Genomic DNA, 23,805 nt, shown 5'->3' on the forward strand with positions numbered 1-23,805 from the left:
TCGTACGTCGAGTATTTGTAAATTACCAAGATCTGTTAATAATGTAAAAACAGAAGACACTGTAATTGTGAACAGAAGCCCGGGCATCCATGCTTCGTTTCAAATCACTTAAAATTTTTCCAAATTCAGTCGATTCTTTCGATCTTACTCTACGGTGGCTCGTTTTATTCGCAAGACTCTTTTCTGCAAAATCGTTGGAACAGATTTCTTTTTTTTTTCGGTGCAGTGTTTTAAAATTAAATATTCAACGATACCAACAAATTATGAAAAATTGTTTCACCAACTTTACAGAACATAGTATTCTCAATGAAATAAGCTATCGTACACTGGAGTCGATCTGGTTCAATAAATTTTTAATAATGTTGAAACGTTAATGTTGTTTTGTAATTCAAGTATTTTCAATTTTCATATTTTTAAACAGATAGATTACGAATAGTATAATTTTATAAATACTCAAGGTACGACAGTCTTTTGAGAAGATGAATAACATTTAACGATTTTCATTTTCGAAAATCAAATCCAAGATCGTCTTCATCCCGATTTTCTTTTTATCACTCACATGATCATTTTCATGATCTGTGTGCGATTAAAGCTAAAATTCGAGTGAAATTAACATTGATTCTATTCAATATGTCTTCTACGATGCACCAGTGACAAATTTTACCTCAATTTCAATGATCCTGTATAAAACCGAGAATCGTGGACAGTGAAAGAAGACCAGAAACGCGTTGTTTGATCAGGCAAAGTCGAAGAAGTGTGTTGCCCACTTAGTTTAGAGAAAACCGAAGTGAACATTGAGCTGGACGTCCGGCATGAAGCCGACTTAATGCACCCCGCGTGTTTATCTTAAGCCACGCCGGCGTGGTGTTAGTCGAGTAAAATCAGTCCGAGAAAGAGAACGAAAGGAATTTTCGTCATAATGTACCAATCGAAGAGATCGTTCAGAAATGATCGCGGAGAGCTTGCTGCGGTTAAATCGCAGCTGACTCGGTGGCTGGTGACGTTGAAAATGAGCCCTATAAAGATAGGTTTATTTTACTCTTCTTTTTTATTTTTCTTCTTCTGTATCAATTTTTATTGGTTAGGTATCTTATTTTTATGGGTTTCTTTTATGCCTGGGGGATGTCTACGAGTTATAAGTAACAAATCGTGTATCTGCCTGCCAAGGATAACGGGCTTTCCGCAGGGGCTCTTAATAATCCTTAATTGAAAGGATGCAGCCATCCGTTTGATGGACTCGCGGAGTTAATCGCGCCGCGTACTAAGACGCCTGGATATCGCCGGCTTAAGCTTGCAGAGGCGAGTGTACGTCGGTGGATAAATGACCGATACGTTGGCAGGTAAGAAACCCAAGTGTAATGAAGCCGAGGTGAGGCGAATGAAGAAATTGAAGGAAAGTCAGGTTTTAAATCCGAGGCTCGCGCTGACGGACGACATACACTGAGAAAAATATCATTTGTTACAGTAACTAGAAAAATTTAATAAGACAGGTATCGTTAACAAAAACTGTTTGAATATCGTTGGAATTACGAAAAACGAGGTACGCGTAAACATTTTGCGCTATTGTCGATCCTTTTTTGGTTATTGCAACGCAAAATCAGTTTCTTCGGTTTACTCTACCTTTTTAGTTAAACGAGGCTTTAACGTCAATTTATCGTTGCACAATGGTTAAATTTTCGCAACAGTTGCAAGAAAATATAGTAACAGTGATCGTAATGAAAAAGAATAGCAACGGGTACTAGACTTTCCAGTAACAGCTGGAAAACTAACTTTCATTTTCTACCTAGAACTATATTTTTCGATTGTCGTAAAAAATGAAAATAGTCTAGGACTAAGCGGTAACCGGAACTAAAAATTTCTTTCAGTGTACATGCAATCGACGCGGTTGGATTTCGATGCTCCGGGACCAATTTGTCTTCGATGTTGCGGCGTGACAGGCCAGAAATTTAAATCTCGAAATCCACGCACACCTCGCCTCACGAACTTCTAATTCCATCCGACGCTAATCCTCACCCTAATAATCTAATTTAAGCTTTGATTGACAAGCGAAGATCCGGCACTGACTTTGTTCCAATTGCAGCGGGAGGCTAACGAGCGATGACCGGCTGCTATATACAAACGGTCAGTAGTCGTATATACGCCGGCATAAATGATGAGAAAATTAGTGTTTCCAAAAATAAAGTACAGATCATCTCTTTCTTCACCTTTCTCACTCGTAATGCCTTTCGTTTCTCCACTCTCGCTCTATCTCTCTCTACCGCTGTTTTTATTTATTTTATTTTTTTTAATTTTTTTCTCGTACGGCCGGAGCGAGCGAACCGTTAATTGCAGCTTTTCAGCGTTAACTACTCGTTCAAAAATTATCTTTGACTAGTCGTTAAGCATCCGCTTCAGCGAGGCGACACACGAGGCATTCCGCCTACTTGAAAATTCATTCGCCGGACGCGATTGCACGTTTGGATTTATAAAGTCTATACGTACTTCGATCGAATGGCAGAAGAAGAAGAAAAAAGTGAAGAAAATATGTACATACATGTGCCATATGTGTATCACTGTTCAATTAACAGCTCGGAATTAAAGCGGAAATCGTTTTCAACGAGACGCGAATGCTGGCGACGACGAGGAAACGGCTTCGAATCTTGCACCGGAGCAATAAAACTTATACTGTCGGCAATTGATCGGTCGTTAAAACTAATTCCGTAACCCTTCATGCTGGTATCTATGAAACTCGAGATAAGAGGAAAGTAAGAGAGTACATAAAGCAGAGGTATTTTTATTTATTTTTTTTTCTAGCAAACGAAATAGCACGTGTATGTAATTATGAAAATACTATTGATAAAATTAAATAGCAGATAAAATGTGTGTAAGTAGTTTCAATTCTTGCGATTGCAAAATAGTATGTTGTGCTACAAGTGCGGAAAGCGCGCCCATCGACACGTTATTTTTTCCCAAAACCTGCGAAGTGAAAAGTGACCGCATGTAATGTAATAGTTCAAAAGAAGTGGATGATGGGCAATCAAGAGGTCCAAACGCACAGACTCTGCTTCTTGAAACTTAATCTGAACGCCCAAACTTCAGGTTGAATTCGACTCAATGACGTCACTGGCGGAGCGTAAGGTCCGTGCGTAAAGTTAAGTTATCGGAAAGTGCGCATGCGCCAGCGTCGTTTTATTGGACACTTTACGCACGCTCCACAAACTTCAAAGATCTAACTTTCCAAGCATGTCTTGAAAAAATATATATATAGGTATGTATACATATGTACGTATATAATTTCTACGTCTCCGTTCTGAAGAACTGCATTACACCTGATGAATTTAGAAGCAAAGCCGGACCTCCGGGGTTGCGAGGCGTTATCGAGTTAACGACAGGTGCAACGATTCGCGGCTTTAAGATGAGTGCTATAACGAGCCGAAGTACCGAGAGCGGTATAATCGTATACCTACTCGTTGCAACTGGAGCCGAAGAGATTCGATATCTGTAACAGATCTTTGCAGTGGCAAATGAGGGTCGGCTAGCGCCGCGCGCAAGGAATAAATATGCGTGCGGTAGCTGCGGCGGATTAAGGTAAACCATAGATTATTGAGAGCTGATCGCAGGTTATCTCACGACCGCGTATAAAGAAGAGGAATCGAGCCGAGCGGCCACTTCAATAAGCGCACTGTGCCAAGCACTCGGACAACTCAGATCTTAATTACATGCGGGCATCCCGAGGTCCGGCTACTCGTCGAAAACCTGCCACCTGAGTAAGTGGAAAGGAATATCGAGCCGTCGATCGACCGGAGAACTATGCACGGACGCAATAGATGGGCTTCCGGCTTCTTCGGACTTCGCTACGCTTTGATCCACGGGAGCTTTCCGGATTAGCTTATGCTGGGGAGGGGATCGGCTTCATCTCGTCTCATTCAATTTCACTCCATTTCATTGAATCACTCCTACATGCCCGGATGTTGTGGGTAATGGTACCGGTCAAAGCGAGATGGAACAGCTACTCGTCGTCGCTGAGACTTTGATCTTGGATCCGTTTATCTGTTACTCACCTTAGGATCGCTCCGCTACTCCGTTACGGCTTTACGTTCATACGACTGATAATCAGTCATCAACGGCGATGCGAGGGTAGATCGAATTCTGTATAATTTATCCTTCCAATTTTCTCGGATAAATGAGGGAAATGAGACCTAAGGGCTGTAAAATCATCGATTCTTGTGAAATTTCAAGTACGCTGAGCTCTGTAACGACTCAATTTGAAAACTGTAATTAAATGTGCTGGAAATTATGCACGGAAGAAACGCAACGTAGATTTTACATCTGTTTCGTTGAATAAATGGCCGGCCCTTTTTTGGAGTCAAATCTACATCAATTGGGGTAGATCTACCCAAGCATATCGTAACTCTTACTCTGTTTGTTTTGTAACTCTTATTATCGAATTTGTAAGTCTTGCCACAATTGCTGCAAATTTAACCCGAGAAAAGTGCTGTCCATGTATACACCACGAGAGATATAATATCTAGAATGTTTTTCTTTCCGTGTTTCGTTGCAGAGAATACGCAGACATTTGGTCCGGTTTTGTGTGAAATTTTTCCACCACGTTGTGCATAAACCGTTACTTTTAAAGTCTCACCTTGCAAGCTCCCGATTTCCACCGAGCGTATAAACACCGTTTTAAGAAAAGTGGTACACGAAGAGAAAGGTACGAAATTGATCTGCTACACCTTCGCAAGTCGCGTCGTTTCTTATGTTGAGATTATAATAAGCAGGTACAAGCACGTATACGTATACATGTACATGTAAAAGAGCGCAAGAAGAATGAAGACGACGGTGGTCCCGAAGGGAAAGGTCGTCTCTAAGGTGGTCGATACTCTTTTATGCCTCCATTCTTCCTTTTCCTCGTTTTCTGCGTCCTTCCAGCTCTCTCGCTGTTTGTTTTACGAAGAGGAGTGAGCACACGGCAATCAGGGAAGTACGTAACATTGTCGATAGAGCGGGGCGAGACCAAGAGGCGGGCAATTTCGCGGGCATTTTAATCGCCGAAACGCTACCGCGAGCAGACTGCCGCTGTTACTTGATATCGGCGTACACGTATGTACAACACCACGTCGAGCAAGGTGGTAAACGGCACGCGGTGGTTGCATCGAACGACGGTCCGCCGCTGCACACCTCTCCGTTCGCCACGCCTTGCATCCGCGAGTCACCGAGCTGGTTAATTGCCGCTTCTCATTTGCATAGAGGTTCCCCCGGGTGTTGTTCCCGACCGCCACCTCTGCCATGCCTGCATGAACACCTAACCAGAGCTGCAGAGTCGCTCCTCTGATAAATCCCCGCGAAAATCAAAACCACGTTTTCTCATCAAGCACTCGTGGAAACCCTCAAAGGCGACCGTTTTCACTGTCCCAGGTCATTCCATCGTCACGATTTTTCGTCGGAAGTCGGTTCAGACAAATATTGGAAGTCCTCGTCTTGGACAGTAGCCAAATGTACCCTAAAGACTTCAGCTCTTGTTTACAACAGTCTTTCCAGATACGTATACCCGATTGAGTCCAACCATGATGGACGTTAATTTTTCGCTATGAGCCAGTGCTTTTCCTATCACTGAAAAGTTGGTAAAAGCTTGGTAATCGTTGGCTTATCGCAGGCCGGAAGAAGTCAGAGAGTTTTCAACGTGTGTGTTTCAGCGTGTGGTAGAAGAAACAATATAACCGTAAACGTAAACGACTGCAGACTGGCGCTTGGCAACCTGGACACAACTTAGGATACAATCGAGGCTTCCTGATGGTGATAAAAGCGAGTAGTAGGTGCAGGTAAGTATAGAGATAGCTGCATTTGCGCCGTCGCGTCACAGCGTCGAAGCGCTTGGCGCCGACTCTTTTCAAACCGCTGGAGGCAGTGTCGGCGATTTCGATCGTCAGATCCGCAGTCTCGGGTCTACACCGTTGATAATTCATCCTCGATAACAGACGGCGATCGGTCTTCGAGCGTTAATCGTTCGCCGCAGCAGCGATCGGGTGTGGCTCGATGATCTGCTAACTCGTCCCGTCTGAATCTCGCATTTTTGGTTTTTATTTACACTACGCGGAACTCGATTACCACTGAGGCATGACGCGTCCGTGTGAAGGGGCTTCGACTCTCGAGGCTCTGCTCGGAGTTATTTGTTCGAGTCAATTATACCTAGTGGGTCGGAGTTCCAGTTCCACTTCCTGAATCGCACTTACACGACCATCGTCTAAGCCTACGTGGATGTTCTCATCGAGATTATCGGACATTTCACACTCTATCGAATTATAACATGATCTTGAAATTGTCGCGAGGATATAACGCGATGGATAGATGATCGAGATCAGGATCAAGAACCCCGGAACCGGAAATTTTTCACTAAATACCTGCGATCGTGTCGCTGGCTCAAATAAGTTATTCAAACGTGAGGAAATCCTTGAGGAGCAGGGTACCAGTCTTCGAATACAAAAACAGAACGCGTGCTGAATGAATAACAATTGAGGTTTCGTGTTTCCGTACAACAGCTGGGAACAGAAGCAGCTTGTCACGATTAAGAAAAGTCAGTGAGAAGATAAGTATGATTGCAAAAAACACAAGTGTAAAGTTTCGTCGATGAGCAGGATCCAATTAATAATGCATGTTTAATTTTCCACTAGAAAATAGAGTGAAATAAATAAGCACCAAAAAATACGCTACAGAATCGAATGCAAGGATACAAATATACTCATACACCGCTTAATCGGTTCTCGAAAAATCCTTTTCATGACATCTCGAATACGCTTAATCATCAATTCCAGGTGATTCAGAGAGCTAGCCGACCTCCCCGGTTGGCGGTAGGCGTGCGTGGCAAATCTCGAAACAAACACTGGGTAGATTCCGCTATTTAAAATCACAGCGTGAAACGAATAACCGAGGTTCGAGGGTTCGAAGTATCATTTGAAAATATGTGGACCGATTAGGAGTCGCAGAGGGGGGTGCCTCTCAGCACCTTCTTCTGTGAGCCCCGACCGCCCTTGGACTCCACGACTTCTTTGGCATTGTGCTGCATCTGATGGCTTGTTGCGCCCCCGAAGATATAATTTATGTGGCGGCGATTCGAACCTTTAAATACGAGCTTAATAATAGGCTAAACGGCTTGTTAACCTTAATTAGCCGTAAATCACCCTTTAAATTAACCGTGCAGCACATGCAGGCTGTAGGAAATCACCATCAATATCATTATAACCTCAAAGGAACAATAAGCCCGGGTTATACGTTACCCTGTACACGCGGTATGATTTATGCCACTCGAACAATGAAAAATGGGAAAAATACCCGCTCCACTGTTCGCATCTCGGCTGACCCTTTAACCCCCGACGCTCCCGTGATCCAGCCACCTTCAGTCCTTCCAAAAGCAGGTTCTAGCGTCGGAGTTACAGATTACTTGGTTCTTATGACCCACTGCGAAGGCGTGAAGACGAAACAGGTGTTCGATATTCAAGTTGGGGGAACATGGGACAGGTTCTTCTCACGGTTTTGCATCTTTATGGTCACCTATTCCCCACCATTGATATCAAAGTCAAAGAACAGGTCGAGCTAAAGTTTCATTTAGCCTCATCCCCGAGCCAACATTTCAAAAACGAACCGACTGCAACTATTCAAACATCATCACGATGCCAATGTCCTGCATTCCAAGGCGGGATTACCAGCCTAGTTTCTGACGCAGACGATGAAAATTTTCATCACCAATTTCAGCTTGGTGGCTTGTTCGAATGAGAATAAGACGCGTGCGTGCAGCATGAGTATACCAACGTGATGATGCGGCGTTGATCTGTGGCTCGATACTAATCGATGGTTATCTTGGACAACGCGCAGCAGCAGCAGCAGCAGCAACCGGCGTCGGTCGAGTGCCATTAATATGATCTACGTCTGGGCTCAGTTGGCTACCGATCTCGCGTGTGAGATGGTATCTTTAATGCTGGTTGCAGGTTCGTTTGGTCCGTAGTTCCGCGGCGCGGTGTAACTAACTTACATATAGATTGGGCCCCGACTTCTTCGTTTGGATCCTCGAGAGTTTCGAGATACGTAGCAATTGTGGCCGGAGGGCGAAGGGTGAGCAGAAATTACATTTGCATAAGCTAGCAGCGGCCCGCTTTTCGTACGACGTTTCACGTCGAAGACGCAAGGCCCACCTCGTCGACGACGCTGTCGTGTAACGTCGTCTATTTGTTATGAAGGCGGTCCTTCCACCTGTCTCACGGGCATAATGAGCTCACTGAGTCCCTGCTCTCTTCACGCTTCGTACTCTTTTATTATTCATCTCCCTCTGCCCCGGCTCTTATCTATATCCGACCGCCGCATAACCAGGGCGGCAACTATTTCATTCCTACCTCCAACGGTACAACGTGACTGCTCCGAGTTTGACAGGTGGTTGACAGTAATGCCACAAAGGCAATACCTCCGTCCGGAGCAGCGTGTTCAAACCATTTTCAACGCTCGAACACAGCTGAAACCACGACGACAACTTGAATCGCATTACAATGGCGGGAGCCATTCCGGCCACACCTTCGTGCGATGAAGATCCGTTTCTTCCGACTATCCGTCAAACGAGATCGGACCCCAGTTACACGATTTTAAAAACATCCGATTCGAAAAACGATGTGCTCGGGTCAATTGGATTCACAGTCGGTTATCCGAGCTTCGTGGAATCGAGAAACAGCTTCTTCCCATTCCTACGTATTGTCAAGCACGCGCGATTGCAGAACCAAGGAGAGAAAGTACGCTGCGTACGTGCTTAGAACAAGCGAGTTGCAGCCGGGAAAATAGCAAATTGTGTTAATTCGATGATTCGCATAACTTTTCTGGAGATGAATGGATGCACGCTATTCCTGGAATTATCATCGGGTCTTATCATACTACGGCATGATTTTCAAGTTCACTCTAACCGATATAGATTACAAAAATTAAGAACGCACTGACGAGTTTGCGCACCGTGTGATTGGGTTGAACCCGAAATAGATGGTTGAATTCGAAAAACTGATCCACGCAGCGAGGGTTAAGATCCCTGAAGGTGGGTGTGACGGATAACTTGAGACAAGTTCACGCGACTTTAAGACATCGTAACTTTGAATGACTTTTTACAACTTCAAGTGACTTCGAGTGACTGACTTCGAAGGACTTTTCTTACCGTGTCGACCTGACTTCAAATGTGGTTAACCCTCGATCCACGCCTCTGCAAGTTTTTATGAAGATTTGAAACACGTTTCCTGACCATTTAGCCGCCTCCAAGATTCCGGAATTTCAACTTGAGGTCTTTGACGCGACAAAGATAAAGGGAATGCAAACTAGCCCGAGAGCCTACGCAAGCCTGTCCAAGCATCCAGGTCTTCATTTCCACGTGTGACGTATAAAAATAACCGAACAGCGATATTTCTCTCCGTTGAAAGAGCGAGTCGCCCCCCTTCTATACAACAACGTCCAGCGGTGAGTTAAGACAGTGTAGATATTTGAAACACCTTGTAAACTCGAAGGACGTTTTTTGCGGGATCGTTTCAACGGCGGGCGTGATCGGAGTTCAGAGGTCGAATAACGGGGGTCATAAAATCGCTGATCGTCATCGAGGACGCAGAGTGGCGAATTCCCGAGAAGCTCTTCGAGCACCCCGCGCGAATTCTGACCCTTTCAGTTCCCACGGACGAGGCGAGCGATAAAGACGAGATTTTAGGTGCAATCACGCCGGATTTACCCGAATCCCAAGAGCCGTTCCGAAGCGCAGGGATGACCGCTCGTGATCGGTAAAGACGACCGGCTGTTTCGGGTGGCACAATGAAACCGGGAGATAATAAAGCCGGGGGTGAGGCGAGGTATTAAATTTATGATAAATTGTAATAACCCGCGACATTCCTTACCAAAAAACGTCCCGCCCACGCGCGGAGACGGGAAACCAGGACCCGGAGGACCGGAGGAAGGCAGGCAGGAAGAAAGGTGGGGCCCGTCCGTGGAACTACACATATTTATGCAATAGGGCCGTGTGCGTACGAAGGCCTACCGGGACCCATCCCCGGCCATTAGATACGGCGATAGAGATGAATTGAATTTGATTATAGTTCTGGGTCCGAGCATATAATTTCCCTCTGTCAAAATACGGAGCTTTATATTAGCTATAGGCTTCGCCGGCCGATGTCTCCCAATATTTACTTTCGTATTTTAGGAGAAGAACAAGATGAAATTTGCTGCGGAGAATAGAAAAAAAAAGGGATCGCGGCTGGAGTTGGGAAATTTAAGGAAAGCGTACCGCGACGCATGGATTGTGAGCAGGTTCGTACCTACAACGTCTCGATTGGTACACCCGTACCGGTTTATATATCGGCATGGCGTAAAACCTGTGTACGTAGGTAATGCCCGATGCGGTACGTGCTGCGCGCGTGTACAAACACGGATAATGTAAGCCCCGTTCCACCCGTTCCTTTTATTTTTTTTTAGTTTTTTTTAATTTTTTTTTTTTTTTTTCTTACACTTTTTTCCCATCTTTCTCATCTCTTCTTCTCTCCCATTTATCCAACGATATTCGGATTTTCATGTTTTATTCATTAACTGCTCCTATAATAACCACTATCAAATCTCGTTTATCCAAACATCCTATTCCCGGCTCTAGCTACCATTTTTCTCCTTATTTTCCCTCTCGTTTTGTTCTCTTGTGATTTTTTTTTTTGCTTTTTATACCTCTTCGCTCTTTCAAACTGAAAACGATTTAATTTTCTCAACTTCTTGCATGCATAAACATGAATTTATTATGCTCAGCGTTTTTCTACTGGCGTTGTGCAGCCTGTATGTTGTATAATATTAAAGGTACACTAAGCCGTGTTCATTTGAACGCTGGTATTTAACGTACAAAAACGGTCGCTCAAAAATTTATAGCACAGTTGACGGCTAAATTGTATTTTAAAAAAACCAACAGTGGTTATACAAGCGTTTTTTTTTTCTTCTTCTTTTTACTACTCTCGCGGTGTATTCAGTTGTAACTCAACCGTAGTTAGTATTTTCGACAGTTAAGCGACGCAATTTCCATACAAAATTTACAACTGTAATAGAAAAAAATTTAAATCAATTTCTAACACGTTTTGAATTTAAAACACCAACTGTGTTCGACAAATACGGAAATCTACGTTTCACATGTTACCCTCATTATATTCAATTTTCCAAGATCCTTTCTATACACTATTCACACAACTCAGCCCGGAGTACAAAAGGCAGTGATCATCCCTCGAGATAGGGAGAAAGGAGTCAAGTAACAGGTGACTCGACGGTTATTTTGAAACACTTAAAACACCGAAACAGTCCTAAATTTCGAGTCGAGGTGGCGTCGGGACGAGCTGCGTTTAAATTTTTGCGCCGCAGGAACCTAAGTCCCCGGGGTTATAATTTATGAAATATAAATTCGACGGAGTCAACCCCTAACAAATTTGACCACACCCTGCCACGCCCTTCCGTGCTCTTTTCTTCTGGTCCTTTGTTTCCATCGTCCTTTTGCCGGAGCGTATTCAACAAGCTGAGCTTTGTTTCTTCCCCTGAAATTGTCTGAAAGTTGTCTTCTGAACCTGTCGCTAACGTTTCTTTATTCTCCCTCGATCCCTTCGCTCTGTAAGTGCACATTTGTCTCGACGCTCCATTTTTGACGGTCAAAAATGAAAGGGACCATTCATTGCTGCAGCCGAATCATTTGTTTGGTGAACCGATTTTCGACTCTCAAACCCTTTCATGTCTGTCCGTCTGATCGAGCTCCTTCATTTATTTTCACTAATTGCCTATCGATTCTCCTTTACGGTATTTTGTATAGGTACACGTATGCTACAACACACCCGCCGCCCATCTTCCATTTCGTTTCAGGCGTCTCTCTCTCTCTCTCTCTCTCTCTCTCTCTCTCTCTCTCTCTCTCGGAGGTTTTAACAATGATCCAGGTATAATAGCGGCGTTCCTTGAAATTTTCAAATTTCTACGTACGAATGTCTAATTATTTTTTGCGGTTAGAAAGGATCCGCGTGGGCCGTGCAGGCAGATCCGGGTCGCGGCGCCCGCGTGCATCTGTAAAGAGCCATATAGCGACGGTGGTCATTAATTATTATCCCTGATAAAAAAGGGGGAAAAAGAAATGAGACGATATTTCAAAATAAAAGAAAACCGTCAGATACGTACGATCGTTAAAGCGAAACTATCTCCTCGAAGCGCTTCGTCTAGGCCAACTTCGCTCCTTCTTTTATATGCTCGGTATTTCCGGTGCCTCGTCGTAACTCTTAAAAAAATTTAGACGATTCGCATGATGCGTGAAAGCTCAAGGGCACGTTATAAATTGATCATTTATAACAAGGATATATTCATCCGACAATATGAAAGAAAAGGGAAGACAAGGTAAACAGAAGTCCTAGCAAGATTATCAGGTGTTTGCTTTTGTAAAATTTTTATTTTTTTTTTTTTCATTTTTTTTGTTTTTAGAATTTTCAGGCGAAAAACACCTCGAATAATAATTACGACGTCCTTGCGTATAGGTATAGAAACGCGGCGAAACGCTTGCGTACACAATTTGCGCAATTTCAATGGGGAGTCGGTAACCAAAAGCGCAATTAAATCTCGCGGCTCGTTCGGTTGTGCGACGATACTTATGGAAGAGCGGTGATTCACTGTTACCGCAAACAAAGAGCTTCGGTCGGCGGTCTCAGCACGAGATGCTGTACCTCCGCACATAATATCGGTGAAGTCAAGTTAAAGTAGTGACTAAATTACAACCGAGAGAAGGAGGTAAATTTGCGGTCGAAGCCGAGAAGAGAACAACGCAAAACGGACCGTTCGTTTTGCGGCCGCAAAGATAATTCGAAATTCCCGCGGCGTGGATAAGATTCGAGAAAGTGAGAGAGAAAGAGAGAGAGAGAGAGAGAAGGAACGGTGATGGTTCTCACTGGGAGAAGGATGATGCAGGAATGTGAGAGGAATAAAAAGAACCACGCCGATGCAAAGCTCGAATCTCCGGGCTCGTTTGTCATATTAGGCGAACGGATGACGCGCTTGTGCCACGGTTCGAAATTCAAAGACGCCAGGAGAGAGATCGAGGATCCGGTTACACCGGGAAACATGGTTTTAATTTGAATTTGTAACATGGACCAAGATTCCATTCCTGCCTTATATGAACCTACCATTCGCCCGCTTACCCCGAAGGCTTAGCCGCTGCCCCGCGTTCCGCAGCGATTTATCCTGCACAAGGCAAAGGCTGATCCTCAAGCCATGGTCCGGCCTTTAACTAGCTAGATATTTTACTTTTGATATAACGTAAGACACTGAGCTTCGGCCCGTTGACTGAACGCGCCTCAATGCAGCTACAAACGTTCGTCTACCAAAATTCACGGCTCCAAACCCGCGCAAAATATACAGAACTTGAACTCCCGAGAAAAACCTTCTTTTCGGGTTTTAAAATATCCGAGTCTCTGATCTTTTCACGGGCAACTTTCTTCTATTGAAGATATTACGTAGCTATTTAGGATGAGAGATACATATATGATGGATTATTTTACAACTGCAGAATAATTTCCACTGTGCGTATACTTTGAATCGTGGCCATTTTGCATCGTTGCGATAACATTTAAAATAGTTCGAAATTTGAAAAGAAACTTTGTTTTCAACTGATCAAAGAAAATGCTTCGAACGTGTTTGTGAGTAAAAAAAAACTTCTCGCGTCGCGAAATTGAGAATTCTTGGTTATAGATGGAAAAAAATCACATGCCAGATTCAACGTGTTTTCTCCTCGAACATTGTGCATTGATCAAGAACAGACTCGGAGTAAATGTTTCCAGATAGCCAAATAAGGTTTCCATTACTTTTAGGATGAGCGCAGTTCGATTTTTCTTTCAGTTTTTCGAGAATTCTTAAATTAAGTGGTTCCAAAGTGAATCACGCCGAGAGTAGAACTAATGCAGCTGTTCGCGTGCACGGAAAGCGGTCGCATTGTGAGTCAATGGGATAAAAAAGAAGGTCTTCAAGTTGCCGGAGCACGGCGAGCTCGAAATCAGCTGAGATGTAAAAATGTTACATCTTGATTACGGGCTGAAAACCCCTGGCTAATGTCGCGTGTAAACTACTTTTATTAGGAGGTTAAGAATTTTAATTTCCCGAAAATAGAAACTGGTTTTCTTCCTCTGTCACAAGTGTGTGTAACGATATCCGAGAGCCGGGCCTATCCGCACCATAATGTGGCCCCAAAACCGTCCACCCACCTCACGTGCCTCGTGTACATGCTTGTCTCACACCAATGCGGATCTGACCCCGCGAAGATCCACGTCTGAGGATCCTCGTGTCGTGGGCGAGTTGTTTTCACGTTATAAGAAAGGAAGAGAAATAGAAAAAAAAAAAAAAAAAAACACACCACGACAAATTTAATATCTCCGATGCTCGCTGCGATGCGATGGACGCGTGTCTTCGGTCGATCGGCGTCACCGCTTGAATTTCGACATTGGATGGATCGACGCAGCGGCGACGTAAAAAAAAAATCCCCCTCGAACAAAACGCCGTTTTCTTTTTCTTTCAATTTTAGAATCATCTGGTACACCGATTGTGAGTAGAAATTCTTACGTCGACTGTACACTGACGGTTCCAGATTTATAGCTGATGAAAACTTCTTCAATTACAGTGTACGTCGAACTAAGGTTTTACTATCGTTTGTCCATTTACGTAGAGTTTCACAATAAATATGTTGAAACCAAACGAACTTTGTAAAATCAACATTGTTTTGTAACATATTGAATGACTTTCGACGGTATAAAATCTTTTTTAACGATACAAACTATTTCACTCACGCCACATTACACAAGTGGGTATAAAATTTTCTCTCTCTCTCTGTAAATGAAATTAGGAAAATCATTCCGCCCAAAGCCCATAATTTTTTGAGTTAATCTTATCAAATAAAAAATTGCAGGAACTCAATTTCCATTTCAAATTATAGTAGTAAAAAAAAAAAAAAAATTTTCAACAATGCAAAACAGACGATACCAACAGCTGTAAATCGTATCGTCATCGTATATTTTTATCGGTATTTATTTAGCAGATCAAATTGTCGGATCTTCTCCGATCTTTTTTCGACTTCATCGAGGCTCGCCGGTTCCGACGTCTCACTTCCGATGCGGCCCGTGTTCAAGATCGTTGACTTTTCGAAAGGGGAATTTCAACGCGGTGGACTCCTCACGAGTACGGCTAGCCTGCAGGATTTTCCTTGCATCCGAGTCTTTATTCGGATGAAACGGGCAGAGTAATTCCTCGCCTAGCGGGGGCCCGAGGAAGATAACCTCGCCCCGTCTCGTACAAACTCCATCCGAGGACGATAACTTTCGGCCGTTATGCCTGCCTACTCCCGCTCTTTCCGGCTCTAAACCACGCGAGTTGCTCAATCCAATCTGAATCACCTATCCTCTCTTCCTCCTCTTGCCTGATATGCATATATTTCTATTAACCGTCGTCGGCCAGATCGTTCAGATAAGGATCCATTTACTCTCACCATTTTTACAACGCTCAGTGCGGGAGACTCGCTTGTCCATCGGCTGCAATATGCCACGCGATACGATGCTTACGGGCTTTTAACGCTGTAGCTTAAATGCGCATTACACGTCTTCGCTCGGTATATGAAATGGAAAAGTGGCAATTCTCGGTTGTAGTTTTAAAAGATTGGATGCTCTTTACAGTCCCTAATTCCACTCCGGATGACGGCGGATTGAACATACTCGAGTCGCCCGATTCCCTCAAAAGCGATTTTTCATTACATCGATCCGGCCACGTCAGACACGTTGTGTCTAGGTTGAAAATTCTTCTTCGTGAACGGTATTTTTTTCTATCCTCTCCTCTGAGTTATTGAGAATGAAAAGAAAATTTTTACGGATCGTCCTAAGCTTATATTACAGCTGAAGAATTATTAAGCCCTGAATAGAATTTACACCGAAGTTTTACCCAAATATTCATCTAACACGCTATAATCGAATGAAATTAATTTTACGACGTTATTGCAATGAATACCAAACATTTTTTTTTTTTTAAACAACAATAATCACAAGGAATATAGTTCCGAATTATCCGTAGACAGGTAGATAAATACTTTATAACGTGGTTGATGCGAATTTTTTTCTCATTGTTAGTGCATGGGATGAAATATTCGTAAGAATGCAACCTTCCGAAGGGATTGTAGTTGGGCCGCAAAGCTAATATCGGCATGCGAGTCAGGTGCGAGAAAAATTCAAGGGTCCCCGTCAAGCAGGGGGACTACTTTAATTCGCTTTTCGAGGGGCTGTAATTGAAAGTTGTTACGCTCCGTATTTTACGACTTTGTCCCCGAGGCATGCAAAACTCAGCTTTTAAAGTCCACCGCGAGGCGTTTAAGGGGGGCAGAAGCCGATTATCAACGGTAAAAAAACGCGTGTCCCCCCTTCGTTCGGCTAATTAAGACCGACTAAATTCGTCAAAATTATAACAGCATGGTAGCGATTCCGCAAGATGCAGCTGCGTAGCGCGAATCTTGATATTAAAACGCGGATTAATTGCAATAACGGATTGAAATAAATAAACCTCGACCAATTACGTGCGTATACAATAAATATATACGATGCGTCGAAGGATTCTCCCAATTATCGCAAACTTTATACCGCATACCTACGACCAGAGGAAATTTGTTTCGCGCGGTGAAAAAGCTGATCACGGGGTCGTCAATCCTGTACGAATTTATTCCCATGGTTTCTTAAGCCGGCAGTAAAATAGAAACACGTTTGTCGCATTTGGCTTGATTTTCAATTAACATAAGTCGGGATTTCATTCGGCACGAGCCGCTGCTCTTTTCGTAGAAGCGAGCGGATGAAAGTAAAAAGAAAAAGGCATCCATCCGACAGCGGACTAATTGAGAGAAAAAAAGTTTTAAGATATAGATAGGTGCAATAAAAGTGGTCACGAACTCGAAACGCAAAAGCCGAAAACAAAACAGCCCCTAAAATACGGTGAAACCATTTACCGAAAATATTTAGAAAGCTAATAAATTGGGCCCGACGGTATCGGCGAGGATGGGACTGACCGAAGCTCGGACAGGTCGTCCGGCTCGATAACGCGATTGGGGCTCGGGTCGTCAAAATAAATGAGCTGCAGCAACCAGCTCGGAACAAATTGGACGAGAGATGATCCTTCGGTCGCATATCTCGGAACCAACCCCGGGGGCAAATTTTGTCCGTAAGTAATGTGGAGCGATGCGATGCCGGCTGGCCAGCTGCGGCGAAAAGCTTCAGGCACGGATAGGAAAAGCTCTCGGTTATAGCGCCAGCTGCCGTAGCAAAAAGGGCGACGGTGTAACGGAAGCGCAACGCAACGCAACGCAACGTAACGCAAGGCAACGCGACGCGACGACGAGGCGTCTTCGGTTTTCCACCGTCAAACTCTCTTCCCTTTTCTACGAATATTTTTGGATTTTCATCGCGTCGAAATAGCCACCTGACTCACGACGCTGTTCTATTCTCTTGGTAAGCTCGCTGATGGCGCTCCAGCTGAACGGGTGTTAAAAGCTTTTATTGACGACGCTCGCGACGCGACGTTGAATCCGAACCGGATGCGAGATTCCCGCTCGATCCTCGTAGCTATCCGGAAAGTCGTAATCGAATTCTAAATATCCACTTTCGACGCCCATAACCATTCTTTCTTGACGCTCTGCACCCGGTTTCTTGCACACGAAGACCAATTTTTTTCTTCTTTTATCCCAGAACGCCGATCCAACACGTCACGGAAACCTCGGCTTCAAACGCTTAAACTCGGATTACTCGATTCCACTCGACACTTGTCTCACTTAAAAAAAAAGGCTAGAATTTCGTTGGAAAAAACTAGGATATTTTGTATATTTTACACACAGAAAAAAAAAAAAAAAAAAAAAAAAAAACGATGAGTTGAAGATCCCACGACAAGATTGATTAACCCGTAACAAATTATACCGAAGAAATCTTAAACCGAACTAGAAAATCCGAGTGTTAAGAAAAAAAATTCAACGTTTTTCTAAGAATATCCGAATTTTTTTAGTAAAATTTTCACAGATAGTGACGTGAAGAGACGCTACATACGCTCGCAATTTCAAGCCTGTAATGACTGGCACAGTATTATCTCTGACTTTCCAATACTTCAATGACAATATTGACCGGTAAAACCAAGCTGCATGATTTCACGTTCTCCTTAGCGGTTGCACAGTGCAAATCCCTGCAGCGATACGCGGTGAAAGAGACGGAATAATAGCGATTGAAATGTGAAATCCATTCCCTTGACGTCTTCGGCAATTAATCTTATTTTCAATCAAACGAATGCAACGCGAACGCGACGACTCGCCAAACATCAGCCGTCGTATCGACGGCACTCTTTCACTCCTTCGCTCCCCTGCAGTCTTGGCTAATATGCTCAACCGAACTCTGAAGCCGTGCCAAAACGTGCCGTGAATAAAATATGCCACGCTCTACGCGGAATTGATATCGCGAAGGAGGAGGAGATAAAAAAATGGTTCCCTCGACGTTAAAGAACATTACAAGATTTCGCAACGTGTCTGATTAGTCGCGATGCAATCGATTCGATTCGTCGAGTATTTCTCAATTTATTCAACAAGTATCTGTGTAAAATTCCGGGAAAATTCTTCGAGTATTCCGAATGAGTAGCCTGAGATCGCATTGCACCGTTAAGATGCCAAAATAAATTGATGTAACTTTTTCTTATTTTACGTAAGTTTTGATTTATTGTATTCATGCGGGCATTCCAATGAAAAACGAGGAGCTTTTTCGACTGTGGGACAACTGTGGGTCTCGAATTCGATCCAATGATCGTTACGAAAGAGTTCAGCTATTTAGAATTCATAAAGTTTGATCGATAAAATGGGGAATGGTAAATCGTCATTGAAACTCATTACGATAGTCGAGAAACTTTTTTTACAATTTTGTCTTGGATCCTGATCGATATCCGATTCGATATATTCTGACGACGTAGTAAACTGCGAAATTTACGCCGTTGATATTCAGCACATTTTGTAAATCGGATTTCCAGTTTGGCGAGTGCGAATATTCGCTGCTTGACACGAGCATGCGGAAAATAAAGGAATGGAGAATAAAAACGAGAAGCCAAAAAAGGTGGTGAATAGTTGGCACACCTGGCGATAGGTATGTGGATAGGTGGGGCGTGGTGAAGTTGGTACAGACGGACAACTGCTGGCAGAAAACGCGTAGGTCGAACTGTATTATTCCGGTCTTGTTGCGTTCCGTCCGTTCAGCCGCCGCCGGAGAAATGCGGCGCGTTGCCTGTCGTGTATTGAAAAGTGCGTCAAGTGACGCGATGTGCGTGGGAAGTTCGCGTATAACCGCAATGTGCATATAATATAACCATGCATGCATGGGGTACCAGGTGTAGTGACGCGGCACCGACATCGGCAAAAAACCAGAAATGTCGATCGACAGAAGGACCGGAATATCCAATTTTCATTGATGCGAAAAACTGGTTCGTCAAATCTTTAAATGCGGAAAGTCCAAGTATAGAAAATTGTAAATATAGGAAATTTAAAACGTAAAACGAGAAAATCGAATGAGAGAATCGAAACTGTCGACATTTTTAAGTTCCTATAAATTGAGTTTTCGCTTTTTTAAAAATTCGGTATCGTGCCCTTCAATTTTTTGATCTTTCTATATTTTTAGCCCGCAGCCGTCGCCGATGAATTTTACCTCGTGCTTCCGCAAGCTCGCTCGCCCAATTCAATAATACACTTAAGTATATCATATAATAGATTTCACAATTACTACAAATTCTGATTTACGTTTTCAATTTTTACGACGGCCTGTCAGGAACTGCTTATAATAATATTAATTCAACGTCGAGCAAGTTCCTCTTTTTTCAACGCGTTACGTTGCTCGCACATATGTCGAGGATGTTTCGGTCACACTTACAACTTTTTTCGCAGGCCATCTGTTCTCATCGCGTTTAATACTTTTATGCTTGTTTATCTTTTCCTATTATTTCATTTTTCTTTTCTTACTACTTTTTTTGTTTTAGCAACTTAACGAGACACGCGTACAATGTTATTTTCTATCTTAGGTATATACCGTTGCACAAGACAGCTGGAATTATACATCAGATACAGTTGTCAGTCAATCATTATCTCACGTTGTTTGGTTACGTATATGCTAATTCTTCTGCTACCTTTAGTTCCCATTTTTAAATAACAGTTCTGATTTCCTACAAGATATGCATTCGTAACTTGTGCGTAATCTTTACTATGGTAGATTTTTTTCAGCGTTCAAGCAATTGGTATTAATTTGCCAATTTGTAGAACTTCTATTGAACAACCTATAATTTATACAACAAGTACTTGTATAAATGTATAATATTTTGCTAGTAATAAACATCTGTCATAATTATTATTCAATTAAGTGGTAAAAAGTATACGTATACATTTGTATTCATGACAAAAGGGAAACTCTGATAAACGATTTTCTACCTATTTCCAGATATTCATTTCGACTATTTTCTTATCGCGTCGAATCTTTGAGTCACTCGACCCGATTCTTGGTTCCTGAAAATTGCAAGAAAGAAAAAACTACGCCAATCGAACCGATTTTCGAGGTCTTTAAAAATTTCAACCAATTTGGAAATACGCTATAGACCGAATCACGTCGCACGCTGCATCAACCTTCACACCGTTAATTTTGCAAGAGAAAAAAATTGCGCACAGTCCGACGTCGTTGCGTTGGATGATTCGATACGTATACCTGTAAAAGATAAGAATCTAGCCAGAATAGATAATGCGTAGATATATTATATAAGTGATCCCTTCCTTGGAAATAATCGGTCGAATTGATAAATATGACTTTCCGTTATCTCGTCTTATTACGCACTTCTGAGATCCCGCGATGGTAGCAGCCATGCACGGCTGCCGCAGCTTCGGCTCGAGACGATAAATTTATTACCGTGCGGCGCGTGGACCAAACGACTTTACCTACACACACACACACACACACACGTACACACGACGCGCGAGTACACATATGAGTACCTGTGCTGTACCTGCGCCATGTTCACGTGCCTAACGCGCAGGGTGCAACAAAGTATGCGTTGTCATAAATGCGTAGAGCTATTACAGAGGTAGAACGCACCTAGCTAATATTCAGCTTTACGATTAGCCGAGCAGCAGTTCTTTGCCGCGTGTCAATTATACGCATCGATCGAAGAAGATATAATAATGCGAAAATGTTTCGCTGATCTTGATTACTTGTAATAGTTACGAATAACGATGATTTTCATTAGAAACGAGATTAGCACTTGCGGTGAAATTGATTTGCAGCAGCGTGCTGCTATCGCTTTCGAAGAAATCTGCTCATGCTTCGGAAATTCTTCGATACCGCGTTACTCAAAGTCTGTACGAACAGAGCGTTGGTTATAATGATCCGTGCGGTTTACTGGTTGAAAAAAGAACAACTCGTGAAAATTACCGAATCGTATCAATGCAGCTTTCAATTCACTTCCGCGCCGTGGCCATGAAGATAAATGCGCAACGTCAGCTTGAGAAATGTTCTTTCGTATACTTAAGCGACTTAACGATGAAGACGAGTCTTCGCACGGTTTTCGCTGAAATTCGGAAGGGGTGAACGAGGGTCATTGGGTCTTTGAAAATCCGTTCAGAATACGCAAATGACACCGATGTCATTAAAACGAAGCCTCGCAGCTTACCTCTGACCGCAGCGTTGAGACGATCCAGATTGGAGATAGTCAGTGGAACGGGTCCAAAGCGCATTAAGACCCTGCCCCGAGATCCATCTTGACGATCCGCTCTTACGCCCAAGAATATGCCGGTGTAGCTCCTGCGTACGTAAGCGCCGCAGGTGCTGTTGACGGTCAAGTCGACGGTGGAGTTAAGGACGCCCTTGATGGCCCGTTTGACCCTGACGTGTAGCTGGCCGTTTCTGAGCTCCTTAATTTTCCCGGTGAAAATGAAATCCGAGTTGTGAACCTCGTGCAAGAAACTCGTATCGTTCTTGATCGCGTTAGTCAAATTCACCCGACACTCGAGGAGTTCCTTGGTCGTCAGTCTTCCCAGGACGAGACTCGACGCCGAGACGAGGAGCAGCATCGGCAGGAGGAAAACGCGGACCTTGAACCCGTCCATCTTATCCAAGATCCGGGCGGGTCACATGGGTGGGATTAATTAATTCCCGTCAAAATCCCCGAAAGCTCCGAGCTTTCGAGCCCTTTTCAGACCCTTCTCGCCTCTTCGAGGCACCGTGCGTTTCACGGCGTTATGCAACAGGTTGGCGCCGACGTCCCACGCGAGTTTTAGCGCGACCACGGGTTAACAGTTCTTCAACTAAGATCCCGTCTCGGGAACCGCCGTTCGGAGATGTTGCTGGTACCTTCGGTTAATTAATGAGGAAGGTAGCGCGCTGCTGCGTCGTCTTTTCCTACGAACTATCGCTATTTTTACATCTACAACAGAGAGCTGGCTACAGGAGAGAGAGAGAGCTCAAGTTTTAGACCCTGGGTACTCAACACTGACGTGAAACAACCGAGGATGATTTTTTATTACCGAGGTACAAATTTCTTTTTTTCCATCCAGCTTCCTCAACTCGGACCATAAACACCGTTCATTCTCATTGTTGTAATTTTTTTTTTTTTTTTTAATACACTTTGGCGCGTTCTTCCGAGGTGTAAACGTTTACGTATTCGATAAACGCAGAAATTTATTTTCAATCACTGTGTTCAAAGTTAAGACCGTTAATCAGGAAAAAATTGGGACTCTTCAACGTTGATTACGAAAACAAAAAAAAAAAAATCATTACAGCAGAACCAAAGACGAATAATAAGAACTGTGTTTTTCGTCACGAATAAATTATCGATACCACTAAAATCACACAACACATTAACTAACAGATAGTTTATTTCACATCAACGATCTGAAAACTAGTCACATAATATGTAAATACATACACGACACTGATTGATAGTAACGCTAAATCCATTACAGAATGAGAACAGCATTGCAAGTTTCCGTCTGGGTCACTGAACTGGTGGGTGGAGATTAAGAATCACTGATTCACGCTGGGTTGTTTTGAATTTGGCGGTACTCCGAGGGCGCGAAATTCAAACTCTGAGGCGCGAAATTCAAACTCCCAAGAGACGTCTCGGATCGGAGATGTTCGACAGTCAAAGAGCTAGGCGATTAGCCTAGACAAGCGCGTTCTCCGAGGTTGAGCGAGCTGAGTGAGCGATGGTGGTTGGTGGCTGGTCGCGTGGAGGCACGCGCTGAACTGAGGGCGAAGCGTGGACCCTGCGTCTACGTTCCAGCGTAGGCGGTAGTGGCATAGGATCCGGCGTGGCGTACGCGGCGACGAGGACAAGGAGGAGGCGACGGAGGTGGAGGTGGAGGTGGAGGTGGAGGTGGAGGTGCGGAGAGAAAGAAGAGAGGACTCCCGCTCCCCGGAGTCGCCACGCGGCCGCCGGACACACCTATGCGTGTAACGGGTGTCACCTTCGTCACAGCTGATCCAATCTGGGTGCCGTGTATCCGATATCGGTTACCTATTAATCCCCCGCCCTCGCCATCTCCATCGGCCCCCCTTCCCCCCGAGCAGAGCTTACGCTTCGCGCTTATCAAGATTTCCACTTTTGGTCCTCAAAATTTACCCACCTCGTAACTCGATACCCTCCGTCGCATCGTATTGTCTGTGTATACTCTATCGATTACCCCGACTCTAATCCCGGACCGATTTATACCTCGGCGAGGTTTCGAAATCCACAATTATCGAAAACTCGGATGAGAACGAG

The 23,805-nt window shown here is 43.7% G+C and overlaps 1 protein-coding gene across 1 annotated transcript in view; it reads right to left on the reverse strand.

Moving 5' to 3' along the window:
• Positions 1-23,263, reverse strand: part of LOC124179767 (agrin-like) — a 290,835-nt gene extending 267,572 nt beyond the window's left edge. Inside the window, exon 1 of the mRNA XM_046564486.1 lies at positions 21,715-23,263. Within this exon, the coding sequence (XP_046420442.1) occupies positions 21,715-22,150 (436 nt within the window). The 5' untranslated portion in view covers positions 22,151-23,263. The remainder of the gene's footprint in view (positions 1-21,714) is intronic.
• Positions 23,264-23,805: the final 542 nt, after the last annotated feature.

This window comes from Neodiprion fabricii, chromosome 4 (assembly GCF_021155785.1).
Source record: "Neodiprion fabricii isolate iyNeoFabr1 chromosome 4, iyNeoFabr1.1, whole genome shotgun sequence".
Lineage (NCBI taxonomy): Eukaryota > Metazoa > Arthropoda > Insecta > Hymenoptera > Diprionidae > Neodiprion > Neodiprion fabricii.